The 25,361-nt window shown below is 37.8% G+C and overlaps 2 protein-coding genes across 2 annotated transcripts; both read left to right on the plus strand.

The window, feature by feature from the left end:
- Positions 1-496: 496 nt before the first annotated feature.
- Positions 497-10,913, plus strand: LOC121369989 (glucose dehydrogenase [FAD, quinone]-like). Its single transcript, XM_041495072.1, has 6 exons — positions 497-832; positions 3,968-4,113; positions 6,087-6,271; positions 7,512-7,701; positions 9,124-9,346; positions 9,945-10,913. The coding sequence occupies exons 2-6, from the start codon at positions 3,972-3,974 to the stop codon at positions 10,072-10,074; spliced, it is 870 nt and encodes a 289-aa protein (XP_041351006.1). The 5' UTR covers positions 497-832; positions 3,968-3,971; the 3' UTR covers positions 10,075-10,913.
- Positions 10,914-12,123: 1,210 nt separating this feature from the next.
- On the plus strand, positions 12,124-25,119 carry LOC121371090 (neuronal acetylcholine receptor subunit alpha-3-like). The gene is made up of 7 exons (XM_041496728.1): positions 12,124-12,239; positions 18,579-18,742; positions 19,543-19,697; positions 20,125-20,582; positions 21,946-22,032; positions 22,660-22,778; positions 23,820-25,119. Exons 1-7 carry the CDS (start codon positions 12,185-12,187, stop codon positions 24,168-24,170), a joined length of 1,389 nt encoding a protein of 462 aa, XP_041352662.1. The 5' UTR covers positions 12,124-12,184; the 3' UTR covers positions 24,171-25,119.
- The last annotated feature ends 242 nt before the right edge of the window (positions 25,120-25,361 follow it).

Genomic DNA, 25,361 nt, shown 5'->3' on the forward strand with positions numbered 1-25,361 from the left:
CCTTGTTTGAAATATCGTTCTGTGCACATCCCGACAAGAATCCTAAATGTATTTATCTGTATAATACTTTATAAATATTTAAATCATGTTAAATACAATAAATATCTGCATACATACACGCGCGTACACATTAATATTATTTCAGCCTATATCCGATATTTATTGCGTACGAATCCGAAACGATGGTTTGCCGGGCGTTCATAACCAAATATTTTTTATTTCGTGATAAGCAATAATTCACAAATGTCTCCAATAAGTCTTGTTGGATGTCGACAGAATTTTCGGGTTCCCTACTGGATAACCCTGTCCACTGGGTAAGAATAGACTATCAGGGCTACTATAGCATTCCTCGCCACGCTCCAGGTTTTCGTTCAGCCAAACCGAGCAGAAAACATTTCCGCTAGACTGGTTTATGCGCTTTACGGTAAACCCAATGACTACGTCGGGTATCAATCAAATAGTTCACGAACTTTAGCGAAACGTTTGCTGGCTTTGAGGTAGCTATCATCGTAACCCACTTAAAAACAAGACACCACGTGTAGCAGTATTGTCCATAGTACAACACAGATTCGTATTCAAAAGCAAAACTCTCGGTAATGTTAAATGAATAGAATGTAGCTCAGGGACGAGTGGAAGTGTCAGCGAGCGCCTGCGACACATGAGAACTTATTTGAAATCAGATCATTATCATACGGCGATACGTAGAGGTGATTTACAAACACTTTGTGCAGCTGCTGTGAACCAAACATGATTCATGTAAAAATAGCATACTAGTAAACCTGTGTAGTGGAGGCAGAAAAGGTCATCGTCACTGTGGGAATTCGGTGGACAGGTATTGTGTTTTTTTGCGGATGACCCCAAGTACGGTTTAATTTCTCACCTGGATGTGTATGTGTATGTGAGCTAAAAGCATTAATTTTTTAAGAAATTCATTCACGAAGTAGTATTCGTTATATTTGTGTTGGGATTGGTTGAAGGAAGGTAGCAGAATTTTTGATCGCTTCTTCGATTCAATGATCAGGCCCGTAGGAACCGGAGAGGGGCTGGGGGTTGGGGGATGAGAAGGCACGTGCACCCCCACCCACCTTTACCCACTTTAGGACAAACATGTACGTTTGTCCACCTTACTATATATAAATAAAGATTAAAATATAGCTTGTGCCCCGTCACTAGAGGCTGTGACCACCCCCCCCCCCCCACCCCCCATTACAGATTGTGCACCCTTCTAGATGTCGTTCCATACGGGCCTCATGATGCTAAAACTTGACACTGAAAATAGAAGACTGGTAAATGCTTTACAAAAAAAAAAAAAAAATAGAATATAGGAATAATATAGTATCAATACAACATGCATAATAATAACATTTTACAACTAGAGCAGAATAGCTGTAACATTACTCATAATTATGCATATAGCTGTTGAAGAAGTTTATTCCAGTTGCTTAGTGTATAGCTAACTATTAACACTAGCAAAAACACAAAAACAAAGCTTCTTCTGACCATAACTTCACAAATAATTCTACACCAAGTCAGTAGCATACTCTATTAAACAGGTTTAATTGACATGTCATGAACACATGTTTAATTATAATATATCATGACCAATGTTGCCACATAAACATTATTTTGATTGTAAAGGTAATGATCCAACATGTACAAGTCTAGCGATATCATGAAATGTATCTGTTTTTTCTAATGCAAGTTTCTATAATATGTGGTCATTATTAGCTCTATTAGGTCTATTTGTATAGTATCGAGATAGGGAGAGTGGATTTTGAGTTGAATTTCTGTTAACATTGCTTCTAAAAACTTAACACTGAAGTGTTTTTTATTGTAGGTCATGCTCAAACAAGTTTTGAAATGAATTGTTTAAAAATATTAGAGAATTTAATGACACTATTCTAGTACACGTACACAGCTAACCATTTACTGACTGCGATTACTTGAATAACAACGGAATAAATAACTATCAAGAGGAAACGTATAAACATGTTATCCTGGTATTACATCACACTCGCTGACATATTAGGTTGAAAAGCTTGTATAAACGATGGTATATCAATATACTTGTCCGAACGGACGTAGAAAGCAAAGTATTGAATTAATGTGCGCCCTGCATTAATGTATATACATTTCATTTCAAATTATTTTCGTGCTTATATCCAATTAAGGTTCAAGCACGCTGTCCTGGGCACACACTTCAATTATCTGGGCTGTCTGTCCAGGTCAGTGGGTTAGTTGTTAGTTACGAATTAAGATTCTCGTTCTGGGCTGGAGCCGGTACCGGGCCGTGAATCCTGTACCTACCAGCCTGTAGTCCGATGGCTTAACCACTGCGCCACCAAAGACGGTTTAATGTATATACTAGGCAGATCATTCACTCTTATTACTACTACGACTACTACTCTAAACGCGAGCCGAGGTCGACCTTGTGAGCGCACTAGATTCTGACAGTACAGCTGAAAAAACAACAACAACAACAACAAATGTCCGTCAAGGTTACACACAGGGGAAATAGCATGCCGATCACAAGACGTTCGACATTACAACACGGATTGTGACAAATACAATCAACGAGTTTCGCTGTCGTATGCCAATGATGAAAACACGTTGAAAATAACATCTAGCAGTAAGTTTTAGTACAGGCGCGTGTGCGGCGGAAGGTTTATCGGGGGTCGAAACCTCTTTCTGCTGAAGCAAATGTTGGGGTTTTTTTTTTTTCAATATATTTTCATGGGGAGCAGGACTCGACCCACTTGTAAACTTCAGTCGCCACAGTCTAGACCTCCACCCACCAAACACCCACCCCCACCCACTAAAAGCCTGTATTAACAATATGCATGCCTGTATTAACAATATTCACAATGTGTTAAAAACTATATTATTAACTATATAACTTATACTAAGAACCACCTCGCCCCCATTCACATAGAAAGACGTTAGTTGCTATGGTGTATTTAGTAACCATTGGCGCTTTTGAAAGACACTCATTCGTTACAGGTCCACTGCGATCTGAGTCTGATGGCAGGAACCTAAGGAGGGCCATCTAGTTCAGTCCGTAGAGCGCTCCCCTGAGTACATGTAGATGCAAGTGTTGTGATATTTTGAAAGTAGTATCATTTGGCGAGATACAAACATTGGTATTCACAATAATTGTCATCAAATGTGGACATGACAGTTCACAAATAACATTAAGGTAAAATGTGCGACCGAACAAAAATATTTCGATATACTTTCTGTTGAACATAAATACAGATCGGTAGTAAATCTATTCCGCAAGCCCATTGAGTTATTTCTTGTTCCAGACAGTGCACCACGACTGGTATATCAAAGGCCGTGATATGTGTTATCCTGTCTGTGGGATGATGCATATAAAAGATCCCTTGCTACTAATGTAACAATGTAGCGGGTTTCCTCTCTTAGACTATATGTCAAAATGACCAAATGTTTGACATCCAATAGACGATAATTATTAAATCAATGTGCTCTAGTGGTGTCGTTAAACAAAAACAAGCGAGAGAGAGTGAGAGAGAGAGAGAGGGAGAGAGAGAGAGAGTGTGTGTGTGTGTGTGTTAGTGTGTGTGTGTGTGTGTGAGAGAGAGAGAGAGAGTGCGTGCGTTTGTTTGTGAATGTGTATGTGTGTGTATATAGGTGGTTTTGTATGTTTGCGAATGACTACTTTTGTGGGTGTATATTTGTGATTGATGTGTTTGTACGTGAATGTGTTTGTATGTGTATTTGTTTATATGTTTGTGTTATGGTGTGTGTGTGTGTGTGTGTGTGTGTGTGTGTGTGTGTGTTCGTGCGTGTGTGTGTCCTACTGTGCGCGAATTCGAAATTTTGTTTTCACTTTTCGGCGCGTGATATCTGCAATCTGTTTTTGGGAAGTTTTAATATAGTTTATTACTATTCCTCAAATACGTACCTGAATCTGATTTGTAACTGGTCGTGTGTCTATTACACCTAGGGTCATGGCTGGCACTGGAGCAATCCTCTGTGTGATTAACGTCGCCATACTAGCCATTCTGGTTGGACGATTTGTGTTCCTTAACGACGATCAGACGGAAGACCTCCCTGTAACCAAGTTTGAAGAATCTTACGACTACATTGTAGGCAAGTCTTTCTTCAGAACTATACGTAGTGATCTATTTTTAAAACATTAAATTTATTTCGCTAATCCTATTTTCTTTAAAGTAAGGTAATACATTGTTGTTTCAAAGCTTAGCTGTTGTCCTTTTCGCCTTAATACGTAAGTTTCCTAAACCACATGTTATTCACAAATACATGTATATTCCAAAATTAAACATAAATTAGGCTTAATTATAATATGCGACACCAGTACAGGACTGAGTTCAGTCAGACCGAGCAGAATAACGTCCGCTAGACTAGTTTATACGCTACACGGTAAACCATGTCGGGAACCAATCAACTAGTTCGTGAACGTTAGCGAAACGTTTCCTGGCTGAGCTTGGGGTTGGTTTTGAATTTAATCAACTGAATATAAGTGTGCATGCCACCAAATGAAATACCATGTACAATAATATAATACGTATGCAACCTTTCAATAGAAACATGTCAATCTGACACAACTACTAAACCCACTTTCTATTAAAGTTAATTGAATAAAGTGACAGCAAATGTTGTTCGTTTTGGACTAATGTCGGTTCGCACAAAACATTGTTTCAACATAATACTCGACAGTAAGCAATACACAGCTGAAACATAAATTTAACGGCCGAATAAGACATCGCTGTGTAACGTGTCCTGTTACCGATGGCAGGCATAGCACAATTGAGTGTTCTACTCGCGGTTGGTCTAGGGTCGATCCCGGCCGATAGGCCTTTTGGGCTATTTCTCGTTCCAGCCAGCGCATCACGACTGATTTATCAAAGGCCGTGGTATGTGCTATCCTGTGGGATGGTGTATATAAATGCTACTAACGAAAAAATGTAGCGGGTGTCCTCTTTTAGACTACTTGTCAAAATTACCAAATGTTTGACATTCAATAGCCGATGATTCATAAATCAATGTGCTCTAGTTGTGTCGTTAAACAAAACAAACTTTAACTTAAATATGAGGACACTTCGAACTTTGAACTGGCAAGGTGCTATTTGGTATAGTGTTACCGTAAATCTCTCAATGTAACCTCCATATTATTGTATATAACTACTGTTAATAAAAGGTGTGTTTCCGCCATTAGTGGACCACGTCAGTTACCTTGGGGGAATAAACGTGTTTTAATTAAGATGACTGCTTGAGATATCCCGCCTTCAGAGAGTGAATTTGACGAAAATGAAAATCTATTGAACATGGATTTCAAATAATGTTTTGTTAGGTGAACCAGTTTTTAATTCACTAGAGTGTTACCATGCAACGTTTCTTAAATTCACTGACGTAGGCAGGGTGGGGACCTGTCCCCCTCCCTCAATCATACCTCGTTTTTCCCCATCATATTTGCCTGTCGTCCTATAACACGATTAACAGACAGTGTTGGTTACCTCCCAATTGGGTGCCCTAAATATAAAATCCTGGCTACGCCAATGCTTGTATTTCGCCTTTTGTAAGAGCATAATTCTGAGCATTAAATATATATAATAATACATGAATGGCCGTCAGATACCATTTATCTTACGAGTTGTTTTAAAATGTATCTAACGAGCGAAAGCGAGTTGGATACGTTTTTAAACAACGAGTTGTAAGATAAATGGTATCTAACGGACACGAATGTAATATTCTATTTCTTACATATCCTAAAAACCAGGTTTTAAGCAAATTTTAATATATTTTTCGACTAAAAGTTATTTACAGCCCTTGCACTTGTAGCTAACTTACGCATCACAGACAAATGATTGTCAGGTTAACTATACGTCACAGCGTAATCGATTTCGATTGTGCTATTTTTGCATTGGATGTATAGCACTGGTGACCGGGTCATCACCTAGGGGCAGCCAGTCGGATGTCTTGAAATTGTCAACAAATGTACATGTATTAACAAGTACGTATTATCAAAATTAACGAATGATGTTCTCAACGGGTGTGTAAGAAACGTATTTATTTATTTATTTATATTATTTATTCTTTCCCAGTCGGCTCGGGTTCTGCCGGGTCTGTTGTTGCTGCCCGTCTATCGGAAGATCGTGACGTCACAGTTCTTGTTTTAGAAGCGGGACCGGACGACAGGGGTAACATTCACCTCACCATACCATCTGACGCAGCCGGATTCCAACACACCAAGTTAGATTGGGAATATTACACTGAACCCCAGCAGTATGCTTGAGGTGCTTTAAAGGACAGGGTATTTAAATATATAATTTATAATGTCCTTTTTTTATTTCAACTTATTTTCGTGCTTATATCCAATTAAGATTCAAGCACGCTGTCCTGAACACACACCTCAGCTGTCTGTCCAGAATACTTGGTTAGTTGTTAGTTGTTGGTGATAGAGAAGAGTGTGTATTGGTCTTACACCTACCCATTGAGTCGTTAAAACTCGCTCTGGGTGGGAGCCGGTACCGGGCTGCAAACCCAGTACCTACCAGCCTTATGTCCGATGGCTTAACCACCGAGGCCGGTCTATAATATCCTAATATATCTGGCATCAGCGTTTTGTTTTGTATGGTTGCTCTACTCGTATTAATGAAGCACGGGAGCATAGCGTTACAACCTTCTATTAATTGTCTTTGGACTGATACGCTGATGCGGGATTGATTGTGATTTTATCGTTCACATTTGTTTCTTATTGTAGTTAACGAATCATACTTCTCTATATATGTGTACAATATCTCCAGAACAGCACATTGCACGACTATCATTCATGGATTGCAAGACTCGGTCGATATGTATTTGCTCCATTAAACATCATCCAATGTGATTATTCAATATTAAACCGTATATATAGTGCAAGTAAACATGGACATTAGCGTCAGATTCCTGATGGAAAGCACTTCTAACCTGTTGCCCTGTAATCCATTTGGCCATGTCCTTCCGTGATATTGGTTTACCAAAACTGATTTACCAAAATTGATTTCTTTTTAAGGAACGCTTTAAGATATCAACAAACAAAACCAATTAATGGTCAACATTTTAATTTTTTATTTATAGACTGTTTGCGAAGATCGCAAGCTTAGTACGTCCATTTGCCAGATTTGTGTAAAATACCAAAGTATCAACACACATTATAGTAGTCAAAAGCATTTATTTGCCAAAATACAGACCATGGACCATTCCAAATTATTACAATAAAACACATTTATAAAACGTTGTCCAAATGATGTTTTAAAATTACGTTTTCTTTCATCGATGAACTATTTCCATTTTAATAAATATAACACGCAAACACAGATAATCTGAAACAGTCTATGGACAATTGTCATTGGCTAACCTCGTATTATTGCGCTGATCATATTCACACTTGTCACGAATTATGAGTTATAGTCTATTTCAGGGTGTCTGTTTTTTAATGTATTGTTTTATGTATTAAATATAACAGATAATAAAGTTGTTTCTTTTAGCGAGTATACGTCCCCAGGGGTCGCGTTGTGGGTGGTAGTAGTCAGCTGAACTTCATGGTACATGTTCGTGGTAACAGATTTGACTTTGACAAGTGGGCAGCAAACGGCTGCGATGGCTGGAGCTATGAAGACGTTCTGCCATACTTCAAGAAGTATGAGGACATGGCCGATGAAGAACTAGCGAAATCGGGTACTAAGTATTCAGATAAAACGTTTGGTTTCATTGTTTGAAACAATGAACGAACAAGTATCGCTTTTATTAAACGATAAATAGAATATATGAAAATATGCCATTGTTATGATTTTATTTGTCGAAATGTAGTACGTCAGTCTATATTAATTTAGAGGTTCGCAGGACATATTCATTTTTGTAATCGGTATTAGACTAGGCTCTGTCGTGACTAATACCGATTAACTAGACAAGTTTGATATTTTACATATTAAAAAACGCGAGTAGCGATTTATATTTATAAATCTATGTGTTCTATTGGTGTCGTTAAACAAAACTAACTTATTGCTATTGAACATAATCGGGATGTAGCACACAGATAAAGCTTGTGCCCGAGGTATGTCAGTAACATGATTGCCTCCTCCCTACATTAGTATTACCTTCTCACACCATCCATAACACTTGCTTCCCAAAAAAACCCTGAAATTAAATATATAAATATGTACTATTTATCGACTTCAATTCAGTGATTGTGACATTTTGCCAATGCTATTATTTTTTATTGCAAAGAGCTAGAATGGTCTAGAAATAGAAATATAGTTCATCCCCAATTCTTTTATAATGTTATAATGATCACAGAAATAATCCTACACACTTAAGCGTATTTTTGTATCATCTAGTTTCTATTTTCAGAAAGTGGCAACTGGTTCGTAATTGTATCGGTACCTGCCTTAATTCGAGTTATTTTGTCAGCACTCAAAATATTCTTAGAATACAAAATTAGCTCTACATTTCCTGTTCGATTGTTGAGTTTGGCTTAATGATAAGCCGACTACTAAATGTCAACGAATATAATATTGAACTTTTTCTTCACAGCTGTTTGTTTTCCGATTTAAATAGATGTAATGTAACGTCTGACAACATTTGGAGAGTCATCAATATATTATCTGTACAGAAGTGTAGCTTTCTGAAAATAGGAAGGATTAAATTTTAATGCATTTGGCTTTGGACAGCTCCCGCATTCATACTATGTGTAGCAGTCATGATATTTAATATATTGCAGAGGCGGATCTAAGGTGGGGGACCAGAGGAACCGTCCCCTCCTCCCCTCCCCCCCAAAAAATATATGCTAGTGTCCCCATTGTTCCATTGGCATGCGCACTTTTGACGAGTTAGTCCCCTCCTCGCAGATTATTTCGTGGATTCGCCCCTGTTGTGTGTAATATTCTTTAAACTGTAGCAATAATGACCACATGGGATTGGAACCACCGATAAAATAAAATAAAATAATTTTACTTTAGTTTCGTTCTAGTAACTAAAATTTCAACAGATTCAAAAAGCTCACAAAACAGGACCTTGCTGCTTCCTAGTACCCGAGTATAACTTGTTCAGTTATTAAAAAAAAATAGATTTACTTTATTCTGTTCTACATTTTTATTTCAGGCATTAGATTATTGCAAAAGCTGCTAAAGACTGATGTCCTCAAAAATATTGGAGCAAGACTTCATTCAACGCCGATGCCACAATGTACCCAACATCAGTACGACTCTGACGAGTATTGGCAGTGTTACGTGAGGGTTTTGACCATTTGTGCCTTCCATCAATGTTGTACGTGCAAAATGGGTGCACTGAATGACCCCACAGCCGTGGTTGACCCACAGTTACGGTAGGTCGTTCATACTTATTGTATTATGTGTTCATCACCAGTCCCCGTATCTCTCTCTCTCTCTCTCTCTCTCTCTCTCTCTCTCTCTCTCTCTCTCTCTCTCTCTCTCTCTCTCATGTGTATATATGTATATTTCCTATACATGTTTTCTTTGTTAACTTTGTTAACCCAAGCAGTGCACCACAACTGGTTAAAGGCCGTGGTATGTGATTTCTGTCTGTGGGAAAGTGCATAGAAAAGATCTCTTGCTACTAATGGAGGTGCGGGATTTAGCTCATTTGATTGAGTACTCGCTTGAGGTGCTTGAGTCGCAGGATGGAAGCACCTAGTTGGATCCATACAACTGATTTTTGGGGGTGGTATTCGTTCCAACCAGTGCACTACAGCTGGTATGTACTTTCCTGTCTGGGAAAGGGCATATAAAAAATCCCTTGCTGCTAATGGAAATATGTAGCGAATTTCCACTGATGACTACGTGTTAGAATTTTTGACATCCAATAGCCGATGATTAATTAATCAAGGTGCTCTAGTGGTGTCGTTAAAGAAAAACAAACTTTACCTTTCTTTGTTAACTTACTTACGAATTGTTCTGTTTTAGAGTGAAGGGGATCGACGGACTAAGAGTAGCAGACGCTTCTATCATGCCGCTCATCGTGTCAGCAAACACCAACGCAGCCAGCATCATGATCGGAGAAAAAGCTGCCGATATTATAAAAGGAAACAAATAATGTGTATGTTTCGTGGAACTTCCTTTGATTCCATGATCTCAGAGTACCAGTGGAGACCCCTTCCATTAAATATGATAATCCAGGATTTTATGAGGCCTATATTAGGTATATAGGAATTATGTTCTAAAATCCTGTGTTAAAAAAACCTCCCATAATTGCCAAAAATTGCAAAACGGGGCCAGACATTAATTACTTTCCTTAAGTACTGTATGTGTGTATTTGCGGTAGGTAGGCTTACTTGGCTATAGATTATATTAATAAGCTATTGGACTAACGGATGGTAGGTACTGGGTTCGCACTAAGTGTGAATTTTAATGGGGAGATGTAGTAACAACACACCGATTTCTCTCTCACGAAACTCTTACAATTAACCATTAACCTGCTATTCTGGACAGACAGCTCTAATAACTGAGGTGTTTTTTATCCAGGACAACATGCTTGAACCTTAATTGTATACTGGCATGACAATCAAATGAAATTGAAATGAATTACAGTGCAGACTGATAGTGGGCGAACTGGCTTGAGGGCTAAACGCCTGGGCATTCACAGAAGTGAACCGCTTGCTTGAAGCATATTAGGATAATGTACCATTACATTAAAGTGCATGATACACTAAAGATAGATTAATTATCAGAAAGCTATGGTGCTGTACACAAATTGTTCAGTAATACTTCTGTTTATTAAATCACGTTAGCTCAGATATCTGCCGTATTGGAATCTATAAAGAATATCTCTATTACATACAGAGATAGTATTAACTCTTGTTATAATTATTAGTGGTTCAATGAATATGGTTTTGTTACATTTTTATAAACCAGAATAAACCATTATTCCAATTAGTTCTTGTTCTGTTACTCATTATTGTGTACTAGATATAATGTGATGAGTTGGAATGGATTGTCAAGAACTTCACTGATTGAATCCCACATGACGAAACAAATGTCCGACACACAGCAGAACACTCGCTTAAAGTGCTTTGGTCGTAGGATTAAACCACCTCGGTGGATCTCTTTGCTGATTGGTTCTTTTTCCGTCCCAACCATTCCCCCACGACTGGTGTCAATACCAAAGGCCGTGTTGTGTGTTGTTCTGTCTATTGCAAAGTGCATATAAAAGATCCTTTGTTACTAATATAAAAATGTTGCAGGTTTTCTCAGAATTACCAAAATGAATTACACCAATGGCTGATGACGATTTAATCAATGTGCTCTAGTGGTGTTGTTAAACAGAACCCGGGGTTATATTTACACAAACGTAAGAACACCGTGAGATTTTTGGAATCACGTGGTAATATCACACTTGTGGGAGATTGATTCAAATATATCTTATTAGCTGTTCCACGGTGATGACTCGGACGCCAAATTCATACATTAAAGTTCATTTGTATTGTTTAACAACCCAACTAGAGCACATTGATTTTTGTTCATCGACTATTAGATGTCAAACATTTGGTAATTTTGACATAATATAGTTTTAGAGAGAAAACCCGCTATATTTGTTCATGTGAATGCACTTAAAATAACATAAATAAATAAATAAAACAAGAAAACCCCCCATTAAGAACCTCTTTTCACGTCCAACAATAACTTTGCAGGGCTTCATGTAATTATGTAAGGATAGCATAAAATATTAGTTTTTACATAAATATACAATATTCTTTTAATTAACAGTTATTTTTAAATATATACATGACATGCGTTATCTTTATATGTATGTCATTCATTATGATTATGATTGTGGTAGTGGTGGAAATGGTGATACTGATGTTGAGAAGGACGACGACGATGATGATGATGATTGTGACGATAAGCAAATGACATTTAAATAATACTCGGATGGAATTTTAATAGCTATTGTTGAATTCCATCCATTCTTCTCTATTAAGTGTTTGTCAACCAAGTGATTTTCCTCTATGTTTTGCAAGCATTACTTCTGCTGACATTACCGCGTCAGCTGTATCGAGCTCGTGGCAAAGAAGCGATTCGATTGGCTGGTATCCCGCGGTATCCTGTCTTTTCTCATTACGTGGTTCATGGTTTCTTATTTCAGTCAAGACCCGCAATCTTAGCTTTGTCTGTTTGACGCAGCTACTTGCATAGAGCCCTCCGATATGGGTGGGCTATATCACGTGTTGTTTTGGCTTCTACCGACTATACAGTTTCAAGGTAAGGTTTACAGAGTATATTTTATATTGCAATATAAACAGCACATGTAGTTTAGTTTCTTCGCTCGTTTTAACGACATCAATTAAAACTAACGCTCAAGTAAACGGATGTTTGTACTACAGTGGTCAGTCTAGTTTGGCAGGTCATTGACAAGTGTTATTAAGCGGTTCTTAGTACGATTATGTTTCTTTTGAATAGCATGTCAAATATTGTGTTCCTTAATACTGACTGTATTTGCTTTCGACGTCTATTAAACGGTCTATTAAACCTGTAGCGCGAAGACAAGTTGGAGTCAATAACTGAAGTGGATAATTATTGACTTCATTGCTCATTAAATTATTAAAACTGTCGGTCCTAGAACGAAATTATGGACTCTGACCCTTTGTTGTCGAAGTGAACTCGTATTTATTACCAATTTACATTAGGAATGCATGCGGAGCCTGTTTTCGTCCCCAAACATCCTATCATATACTGGCACCTAATTTAATTTTTCAGATCCAACTTTCATACCGGTACAATCGATTATTCGTCTTTAAATACAAACCGAAATCCAAACAGTATTTGCGTGTCCATAGCCATTAAGGGTTCAAATACGCCACCCCTTGGCTTAGCCTATGACATCGCCAGTGACCGAGATAGAACAGAAGGGTGTCCCATTCTAACACCTTTTTAAGCAGCTGCTTATATTATGTGGACTCATCTCTTGGAGGCCATCTTACTATGTAACCAGATTTAGCATCGTCAAAATTACTCCGTACGCAAACACCCATCATCATCCTTGATACTCTTGTCGCTCTAGGATCGATCCACATCGGTGGGCCCATTGTGGGCTATTTCTCGTTCCACCCAGTGCACCACGACTGGTATACTGAAGGCCGTGGTATGTGCTATCATGGCTGTGGGATGGTGCATATAAAAGATCACTTGCTACTTATGTGAAAATGTAGCGGGTTTTCTCTCGAGATGTCAGAATTACTAAATGTTTGACATCCAATAGCCGATGATTAATACATCAATGGGCTCTAGTGATGTCGTTAAACAAAAAAAACTTTAACTTTTCAGTGACATTTTTCGCTGTATTGCCATGATGGAGCTACTACAAAACCGCTTAGATCTAAGAGAGAGAGAGAGAGAGAGAGAGAGAGAGAGAGAGAGAGAGAGAGAGAGAGAGAGAGAGAGAGAGAGAGAGAGAGAGAGAGAAGTGTATTTCCGGGAACATTTAGGTAGGGTCAAGCGGTATTCTTACTATTTTCATCTATGTGAGGGTTTTTTTAAAAATACTTTAGAAAACATTAGACTCGGCCTTTATGTTTGTAGGTAGGGTCGGGTTCCCGGAAACGTATTTTTTTTTATGCCTTAGTGATTTGTTGGAAAATATTCTTGAATTAAGAATAGTATCAGTAATTAGTGAAAATAATACGTGTTTGTACTCTTAATGGTAGTAGAGTCATTGTACAGCACATGATATGTCAATGAATTTAGAACAGGAAAATCAAATTACCATATATTGTTTTTATATAACTGTGTTACAAAAACACTTCCTCGTGTCAGATTCGAATATCTAGCAACCCGCAAGACGCTGGGCTATGATTGCATATATTATATCCATTTATTTGCTTTACTAAACAATAACCACTAATATTTTCGAGGAATGTATCAACAGGGTTGAATGCTGCTGATGATGATGCTATGATGTGTAATTCCGTTAGTAAATACAATTACGGTTAATTGCGTTTGTTGCCATTGTTAAATGTCGCCAACTTCCATAGACGTTTTAATGACTAACATTGCATATTAAATAAAAAACATTTCTGCATATAATATCAGTGGCTATTTTATTGATTTTTTATTGTTCTAGTTGTTGTACTAGATCAAACGTGATTCCTAATATATGTTTTTTGTTTCGTACATATTAAATTATTGGGGGACCAAACAGTTTGTATTTCTTAGAACATTAGGGCAACCGGAAACACATTGAATATACAGACACATATATTGTACAGAAGAAACTATTTAGTATATAATTCTAGTCGTTAAAATATATTACTATTTGTAAATATCTCACTATCGATAAGCAGCAGGAGATTGTATTTTTATACTCTCGACTTTTTATATAGGTTAAAAAAAAAGCATTTAATTAGACATTTGGGAATTTCTTTTTTATATCTCCCGACTATTCAATATGGGACTGTCTTTCCGAGAAAGTCTGGCAGCGGTCATGCGGATAAGTTCACTTGTATAAGTTCCTTAAAAGGACATCTTCGACATGTTGGGAGCCAAAATAATACTCTAGAAATAAAATAAAAAGTATATTTCATCCTGTAACAAAAGAATATGGGCTGTAAGGCACGGAAATGGTGGATCAATTCACCATCGTAGTTACTGCATACAGTTGAGTTTCATTGATATAGCATTTTTGGACATCACGTTTTATATCACGCACAATTTTAAAAGTAAGGCATACAATGTATATCAAAATGAAAACTGTACCATCAATACATCACAAAAGAAGCTGGTTTTGTGCACAATTCAACTTCAAAAAGTGTGAGGGTTTTTTATAATTACTCGATATAAAGAATCTGGGCATGAAGAAAAGTATTTTCTGTTAACGATATACTCGTTTAGTTATAATAATCATGCATATATTTGGTTTTTTAGACTAGCCTTTAGTTATAAAGAAATGTTTTATTTAACGACACACAACCTTAAATAAAAGCAAGCTGTTGTACTGTTCGTAATAATAACAATTGTTTAATTTCAAGTCGAAAAGGTAAATGGTTGTTTTTAATCCTGACGATTCTAGATCCCAGCCATCATATCAGACAGTATCATAGTAAATGGGCACATTTTGAAGTGTCCCCACCCCATTTTAAACTGAGGATTCAATTGTATCGGTATGTAAAACCAGCTTAATGGCGGAATGCTATTTCATTCTCACTAACCACAAATAGCTGAGGCATGTGCCCACGACAGCGTGCAAGAACCGTAATTGGAACCAAAGCTACAAACCTAGACAGATGTTAAATGCCACAGCTGATTAGTAATTAAATGTTAACGAAATACGTTGATCTTTTGTTAGATATAATAGAATACAGAACCTTACGGAATTGCATTTTGGAAAGGCAAGGCTTTTCCGTCTGTCCTAAAAATCGTATTACCGGTAACGGAAATTACATTAACCTTTTCATTTTCTTGGCGCACAATATCCGATTCAAAGAAAACAAACGACATCGATGGATGTGACGTTATTCGCAAATGTCAGAATGTCGTCTTTTGTCGCATGCTATTTTGTTATGCAAGGTACGATATTCAACTGCTGTGTTTCATAAGATGTTTATGTTAATTACTGTTACGACAGGAATAAAAATAGGTTATTTTGTTCGACCGTCTACCAGAGATGCGATAGGTTGTAGAATCAGAATGTTTACGTCGTAGGATTAGAACGTCTGTAAGAGCTTCGACAGGTCGTACGATTAGAATGTCTATCAGAGTTTCGATAGGTCGTACGATTAGAATGTCTGTGAGAGCTTCGATAGGTCCTACTATTAGAATGTCTGTGAGAGCTGTGCCAGGTTATAGGATTAAAATGTATAGTTCATAGAATTATAATGTCTGCGAAAGCTGCGATAGGTCATAACATTATAATCTCGATGAGAGCTAAGAGCTAACTACATTTTTCCATTAGTAGCAAAGAATCTATTATAGGTACCAACCTACAGACAGAATATCACATACCACGGACTTTGATATACACCGGCTGGGACGACAAATAGCCAACAATAGACCCACCGACGGGGATCGATCCTAGACCGACCGCACATCAGACTGTCACTTTCTGTGATAGGCCCTACGATTATAATTTCTTTAAGAGTTGCAATAGATCGTAGGATTAGATGTCTGTGAGAGAGAAAACAGGGAAGCATCATATCGCTGAACAATCTCATTGAAAGAATGCTACATCCCGTTCTCACGACATATATCAATAGCGATCAGATCTTCTGTGCAATTCATTATGGACATTGCAATCAGACCTGACATTGTCGTAACTTCAGATTTGTTGAGAAAACGTAGAACTCATTCAAACTGACATGGAGCAGGAATTGGCATCAGTTTGCCTGTAACGAATTGGATTTTGATACGATTTATGGATGGAAATTAGGTTATGTCAAGACACACGTACAGACACGTGAAATGTTTGTCTTGATTGTTTTGGCATTACTGACGTAAATCAATTTATCTGGAAGTTACTTTCAATCTTAGTTTATTTAGACTTTACATTATTTCAGCTCTCTCTCTCTCTCTCTCTCTCTCTCTCTCTCTCTCTCTCTCTCTCTCTCTCTCTATATATATATATATATATATATATATATATATATATATATTTCTCTGTATCTGTCTCACCTTCTCGCTGACTCTTTTCCATTTGTGTGTTACCTGTGATTATCACTATGTGTAATACAGAAATCATTGAAGATTAAATAAACATAAGGATCCTCCTGTAACATTGTATTCGTCAACTAGTGAGAACGAACGCATCCTCCTAGCAGTCTTTGATATTCTGCATAAAAGAAATGAGAAGAAAGCATGATATACTAGCAACAAGTAAAACGCAGAGAATGTTCCTGAATGTATTCACAATGGCATGCATAATTTGACGTAACATTGTCCGACTCCAGATAATCTGAGTAATTAATTTACACTTTAAGTTGTATAGTATACAACTTACTTGTCTGAACTGTGATAGACAAATGTTTGTGTATTACAAGAATTCTATGTCCTAAACTTAAAAGGTGGGTTACATTTTCTGTAACCTTTCAGTTACATGTTCTGTAACCTTTCAGTTACATGTTCTGTAACAGTTCAGTTACATGTTCTATAACAGTTCAGTTACATTTTCTGTAACAGTTCAGGGCCTCGTTCCATAGCTACCTTTTGCACTTAAAGTGATCGTAGCGCTAAAATCGCATCGTGGAACGGGGAGCCAGTTCTGCTAGCTTCATGCATTTGTATAATCTATCGTTAACCCTGCGCCTCCAGATTGCCAACCGGGATTCCCAGTTGCCAGTTGTACCGTGTGCTAACGTCGCTTGGGCTCTTGGCACTAAGATCAGTGCATAACTAGCCTAACGTATTGACTTTAGGTGATCTTAGTGCTAAAATCGATTCGTAAAACGGGGCCCAGGTACACGTTTAATTATGTAAAACAGATTCATTGCCTTCATTCAAAGAGAAAATCTAAACCGAAGATCTCTTTCAACGTGAAACCGAGATAGAAACCAGCTTGTAGAGTAATTGTCTTTTGTTGACGTACAATGCCGTGTGGTGACGCACACGTTTTACTTTAACATGGATCCTAATGACTCGTTGAGAAACCATCTTAATGACAAGGTAATGAATAACATGCTTGGGTGGTTTTATAAAATACATGTCATCAGTAGTGGGGGAATGTGCAGATCATTTCCGCTTAATCGTTCACATCCGAAAATCGATTTTCATACACGTGGGACGGGTTGGGGAGTCAAAACATTTTGATTTACGTTTTATATTATAATATTATAGACATTATATAACTGTAAATATAAAACACCGAATTGCTGCTTTGGAAGGACAAATGTCTCGGTGGTATCGTAGTTAAGCCATCGGACATAAGGCTTGTAGGTACTGGGTTCGCAGCCCGGTACCTGCTCCCACCCAGAGCGAGTTTTAACGATTCAATGGGTAGGTGTAAGACCACTACATCCTCTTCTCTCTCACTAATCACTAACAACTAACCCACTGTCCAGGACAGACAGCCCAGATAGCTGAGGTGTGTGCCCAGGACAGCGTGCTTAATTGGATGTAAGCACGACAATAAATTGAAATGAAAATGAATTGAAAGCGTATCATGAGCCATGCTTTGAGTAACGGTTGGGTTGCGGTTGCGTTGCAGTTGCGTATCGGTTGGGTTGCGGTTGCGTTGCGGTTGAGTAAAAGTTAGGTTGCGGTTGCGTAACGGTTGGGTTGCGGTTGGGTTGCGGTTGCGTTGTGATTGCGTTGCGTTAAGCTAAAAAAAAAAACTGATTTCCATTTTGAATAATGAAACATATTTTTAAAAACCCACAACAAAACATATCAATGTGTGATTTCGTGATTTTGTTTGGGATCATCATGAAGAAAAGTCTCTAATTAAGCTAAAATAAGTTTATGTTCAACGATCAAAGGATCAAAGTGAAAAATTTACTGTATAATTAAAACAATTTACAATCAATAAACGTTTACTATAACAATTGTTGTCTTTTGGTTTTAGTTTTAACAACCTATCCACTAACACTGATTGTTTGAATATCTGCTATTTTCCAGTGTCACTCGCGTTCAACAGGACGCTGTATCCGATCCTGGAAGCCGAGCAGCGCTTACACAGGGACCTGCTCAAAGGTTACGAGGCCGCTGTGTGTCCCTCACAGAACATGTCAGACGCCGTGCAGGTCTCGTTTGGCGTCACCATCGTCAACATACTCGAACTGGTGAGATCATAACTAATGGACGAATGAAGGGTTCCGTTGTGGTTGCGTTGTGATTGCGTTGCGGGTAAACGAACGGACGGACGGATGGATGAATGAATGAATAAATGAATGAATGAATGAATGAATGAACAAACGAACGGATGAACGAGCGAACGAATGAACGAACGAACGAACGAATGAATGCATGCATGGATGGATGGATGGATGGATGAATGAATGAATGAATGAATGAATTAATGAATTAATTAATTAATTAATTAATTAATAGACGAACGGACGAATGACCAAACAAATTAATTAATTAACAAATAAAACTAAATAACAGTGCAAATTCCGTTATGCTTGTGATGTCTGACTGCTCACGAATCACGTTGTCTTTTTATGTGTGGTGTTCTTAATAATTTAAAAGTTGTATCACATTGTTTATGATATCAAAGAATCTCTGAGAAAGGTAAGTATCGAAAATATAAAAGTCTTAAACATGGAAAAAATGAGTTAAACACATGTGTCTAAAATAAATTATTAAAATAAATATTCACTGCTGGTTAGGAACGCTATACGTCACTGAGAACTATCACACCTTTTGCAAATTCATTAAATGTTTAAAACAAATTGTGCATACATTTTCATGGTAAGAAATAGCTTTGCGTTACACCTTATATTAAAAAAATATTAAATCAACAAATCGAATAAGAAGAATACCAACTGCGTTTGCACCATAAAAAAAACCCTGTATTCCGCTCGTGGGGGTGTAAAAAACCCACAGTTCTTGTCTATAATCACAGTAATTTGATTAACAGAATGAGCGGACGGAGATACTAGACGCCAATATCTTGTTGCTGAAGAGCTGGCATGACGTCAGACTGGAGTGGAAGCGAGAGGACTATGCCGGAATTGAAGTGACGCGACTTCCAATAAGTCTCATCTGGAAACCAGATATTATCCCATACAACAAGTACGTAGTGTGTGAAGCCGTTGTATTTCAAAATCATGACTTCAATAATCAGTATTATATTTCTGTTTTAAGGATGTTTTTATTTAGAAATATTTTGACTTTTGTATTTTTATTAATAATTCACAGAGCTGAGGTCATAATTCCGTATTAATTTGTAGTCCTAAATTAAGTTACACCTCAATTAACGATAAAAAAATTGACAAATGCCTTAAGTTATTCATGGTTTCGTACATAACAAATTTGCTAATTTAACAATAAAAGTTTACTTTGTTTTGTTTAACGGCACCACTAGAGCATATTGATTTATTGAGCATTGGATGTCAAACATTTGGTTATTTGACATATAGTCTTAGAAAGGAAATCCGCTACGTTTTCCCATTTTCGCGCATACGCCAATTACTGTAACATCATGCGGTTCTTTTTCCAGTGTCGACTCATCGTTTGATATCATGGAGACCATGGCCGTAGTATACACGAGTGGTCACGTCACTTGGTCGCCATCGGGTCGCCTCAAAAGTCGATGCAACGTCGACCTGACCAAGTTCCCCTTCGACAAACAGAGGTGTTCCATGAACTTTGGCAGCTGGACGTACTCGGACAACAAGCTGAACATAACATTTGTCGGTGGCTCTGCTAAGACAGCCGTGGAATTGGACAGCCAGATGCGGGAGAACCACTGGGTGGTGGACGACGTGCGTGCTGTGATTACCAAGAAGGCCTACACGTGCTGCAAGGAGACCTACCCCGAGGTGGTCATCAGTCTGACGCTGAAGAGGAACCCGGTCTTCTACGCCCACATGTTCATCATCCCTGCTGTACTTCTGGGAATACTCGTCCCTTTCCAGTTCCTGCTGTCTCCTGCGTCCAAGGAGAGAATAACAATGGGTTAGTGTTCAATCATTCTGTAATACCACTATTGTGTTCTTGTGTCTTTTGGATTTTATGGTGAGGTGTGTGTGTGTGTGTGTGTGTGTGTGTGTGTGTGTGTGTGTGTTTACATGTGCGTGGAGTTGATGGGGGTTTTGGCGTTGTTTTTCACTTATTAATGTTGGGAAGGGTTGGTTTTGTTTGTGTTTGTTTTGATCTTAGGTATGGGTGTTCTTTGTTTGGTTTTGTTGTTGTTGGGTTGTTTGGGTTTCTTGCTTTGCTTTAAGTAGGGTTTTTAAAGTGGGTTTTTTCTTCTATTTTTGTATGTTTTTTGTGGGGGTTTTCTTTCTTTCTTTTTCTTCTTTTTCCTCAGAAGATCTTACTTGGACATAAAACAACGTATAAATTCTGAGATTATTACTGGAGAGGAATTAATGCCATTATAGATCTCTGATCTCGTGTTATTTCTGGTTAATGTAAAATCTGGACTTTTTTCTTTCGCCTTCCTGGTTGTGCTGTCATGACGAGAATCCATATCATTTCTTGTCCTGGAAACGTTTTGACTCGGCTCAAATTATTCTACAATAACGTGCCTTAAATATGCACATTTGGCTTAATTTAGTTTAATTTTCCATTACAGAATATTGCCAAGGATAACAAATAGCGAAAATAAAAGATAAACCAAGCATTTCTATGCAACATCCATTGATTTATTCGAAATATAATAATCCGAAGTAATGGAACAGCATGAAGTCGTCGACTCTAGAAGCGCATTTTACAAAATGCATGTCACGGCTTTGGCAGTTAAGCCAAAGATTAATGCTGTTTACAAAATGTAAAAAGATGTAGATGTTTCAGTAACATTCCTTCTGCTTTAGCATTTAATGTCTTATTAGCGCATTTTCTCTTTTGACCAAACACGATGGAATTAATGTATGACAGAATCCTATTTACAAATAGTGTTTAGGAGATTTTGAAGATTATTATTGGAGTTTGTTCGGTGAATTACTCGACCTAATCACTGAATAACCGGAACCCAACCTTACGTAGAAAAAAGGCCGACCCTATTTGTTTAATGGGGTTTTTTGTCTTTCTTTTTTCGATTTTATAATATAAGACACATGTATGTAGGTGAAAAGGGTAAAAATGAAGTTCATAATTTTTTTTAAAGCCGACCTATCCTACCTAATTTGTGTCGGCATGTCCCAGAAAACATACGTTTTAGGCTTAACCTCAATCACTTTGTTTTTACATGGATGAATATATTGAGTAACCGAAAAGAAGAAAAGCACGGTTGATAATGATTTTATATGTTTATAAATTCTATTGTTTGGGGATTCAATATTACATTTATATTAATTGCGTTGTTATTTTTTCACAGATTCTGTACTAATCATGTCAATAATGTTACTCAACCTAAAGCTACAGGATGTTATCCCCGGAACTAGCAACACCGTACCAGCTGTAGGTAAGTGAAACTATAATAATTTGTTTACTTCCGCCATGAACTCAGACAGTTATTTCCCACGAGTGGCAAGGTTGTTTTTTTGTTTCTCAAAGATAGACGAGACATGGTCTTGAGTGTACAATCAATTTTGTAGCAATTGGACAATGACTAACATAGTTTTTGTTGAACTAAGGTTTTAAGCCGGGGTGTTGAAATGTAATGTTTTATTATATAGATTGTTTATGATTGTTATTTTATATCTACAAGATAAGGGCGGTTGCAGGATTTTCTAGGGAAGGGGTGCAACATTTCAAAAGGGCACCTCCAGTATTCAGGGAGGGGTTGTAACGTTTAAAAAAGGGTACCTACATTATTCAAAAGTACACTAACACTGTGTTATCTATAAATAATAATCTTCAACAGAAATATCAAGTTGACCATTATATGACTAAAACATTTCGGGGTTACTTCGAATTTCGAGGTGGGTTGGGGCGTACCCTTAGATCGGCACCTATATAATTTCAATAAATTAGTACCAACTGTGTGTGTTACTGTCAACCCATACACAACTGTTACCTAGCCAATTTGTAAAGAGCAAATATCCGTGTACTGATTCTCATGCTTAAGACTGGTGTATTTTGTTTTCAGAAATGTATTACATGCTGACTTTGATATGGGTTGTCATTTCAATGGTGTCGTCAATGTGGGTAGTCAATGTATACAGTAGCGGCCCGCGTTGTCGTAAGGTTCCAGACACCGTCCGTTGGGTAAGACATGTCTACGTTTTATATAATCAATATTCTCAAAATATAGGGCTTCTTCGGTTTGTTTTGTTGTTGTTGTTTTTTTGTTGGGTTTTTTTTTTTGCCAAGGCAATAAATGGTTAGCAAAGACACGGTGGGAGCGGTGAAAGTTTAGACGCAGTAAGAAACGGCGATTATATATGTATGATTATGAGTCCCTGAAATAGTCTTTTTTGTATTCTGGGGCACGTTTTAATAAATATTAAAGTTTTACATTAATCATTTTAATTTATAAAAGCAGAGGAGATGTTTTACATTTTAGATTTTAGATATTTATAGATTTAAAAAAATAAAAATCGCCAAAGTATAGACATCGACGTTAAATGTTTTTAGGGTGATTAATTGCTCCCCTAACTTAGATTATGGGGAGCCAGTTAAGATTTACCTTTTTAATACCATATAAATTCACATGTCAAGGGGAGTTAAACACTGATTTCCTTGAACTAGTCACAGGAGAGTGATAGGGAACCAGAGTGATAGCAACCCTGAAACGCCGAGGTCTGCGGTGGCTATCTGCTTTTATTCATTCAAATACATGTAGTGAAGTCTGTAGCAGGAATACACCTCAGTAGTGTTCTACAGAGGTGCGACCTCACAGGCTGCCCATTCGTGAGACCAATATATACAGACGTTTTATTATTATTAACACACACACCCCCCCCCCCCCCCCCCCCCCCCCCCCCCCCCCCCCCCCGCCTGTTACCGATCACGGTCGGGCTGCTGGTGCTCCCTTGCACCTGCCAGTGCAGGCGGTCCCTCACCCTTCCCACCCCCACTTTTCCTGTCCTGGACGGAGGAGCCGGCCAAGGCCGGCTCTTGTGTCCAGGACAGGCGTGCGCTACAACAGCTTGCTCTGAATGTGCACGTAAAGCCATATGACCTGACCTCACCTATCATTATTATTATTATTATCATTGTTGTTGTTGGTGGTGGTGGGGTGTTTTTTTGCTGCAGAAGATCCTACTTGTAAACACGTCGACAACAATAAACATTTTGCATTTACAGATCTTTCTGAGAAGTTTAAAGAGACTGGTGTGTCTCGGTGGCGAGAGCTATTACCCTTTGGATGAAACTGAGTCTATCTCACTGCGAGGCATCGACAAGACCTCCGTGGGGGCTCCGACTCCGACAGAAGGATCACAGCGAAATCAGGACACACGGTGCTCGTCCAAGGTGGAGACAACTATGGTTGACATCCTGCGCCAGCTCCATCTGTTGACAGCAAGGGCCGCAATCGACGAGGCTAGAAATGATATGCTGAACGAGTGGTACCAGGTGGCGCTAGTGCTAGACCGAGTCATGTTTTTCTTCTTTATACTTATTTTCCTAATGTGCACGGTCATTCTTTTAGGGTGAATCCATTACCAACATCATGGCTTTTCTTTATCACGTGTTATTGAGTTGAGGCTGTTCGAGAAATTATCGCATGGAGGTGGGTTTCGTATTGTTATATGTATAGTGAAATTCCACATTTCCATCATAAAAGGGAAATTTCTTTCCAACATCCATCACCCATATAAACAAAATTAAATCAATTGAAATTGTGTACATTGCTAACATTTTTAACTACGCTCTCTTATTACCTGATCATTTCTGGAATAACATCTAAATAAACCAGTATTGTCAGTTCTGATCAACGCGTATCTTTCTCATATTATGTCAACGGGGATAAACGCACACGTCGTGGATCATTTTGTATCAGATGTATCTCCTGGAGCATTTTGTACATACTAGTGTACATGTTGTGGCCATTTTTCCCATTCACTAGTCTTTGAAATACATATATATGCGTTCATATACATTCAGCAATACAATTTTTAAGTATGTACATACACCGTATGCGAAATTGCAATGTGTTCTAGTCAGACGGAGAGTAAAACAAGACGTGTATCTTTTGTGATGTTAACGTCTAATAGTGTGTGATATATATAAACACACATATAATATTTATATAGTATAGTGTACATATCTGTATGACACAGTCTATAGTGAACAATATTTATAGATATAAACACACATATAATATTCGTATAGTATAGTGTAGTGTACATATCTGTATGACAGTCTGTAGTGTACAATATATAAATATATTGTTAAAAGTGCTAATGTAATGTTTTGAATATATTTTGACATTTCGTGTATTGCAAGCTGGAGACCGCACTCTTTAAATACATGTAACAAAACAATACTTACAGAAAATGTTTTATGTATTGCGGTCACAGCTGCAAAATAGTCCTTGTCGTGAGGCAGTGAGGCTTTTTGTTTGTTGATGTGGCAATATAATTATATTGTAAACTTTGTTTAATAATGTTCAGTTGTTTTTATTGTAATTGTAGTCGTTTGTCTACTGATATCTTTTACTACAATACGAATAACCTCAATACTTGTCATGTGGATCATTATTCTAAATAGTGCGGTGGCTTAGGGGAATGATCGTGATTTGCTGGCCCAAAGCACCAAATATGGCACCGTTGTAGTTTAGGACAGTACACATTGTTTTAGAGGGAGGGGCTGCCCGATTTTAGAGGTCCAGGTCAGAATAAGGTC

Source organism: Gigantopelta aegis, chromosome 4 (assembly GCF_016097555.1).
Source record: "Gigantopelta aegis isolate Gae_Host chromosome 4, Gae_host_genome, whole genome shotgun sequence".
In the NCBI taxonomy this organism is placed as follows: Eukaryota; Metazoa; Mollusca; class Gastropoda; order Neomphalida; family Peltospiridae; genus Gigantopelta; species Gigantopelta aegis.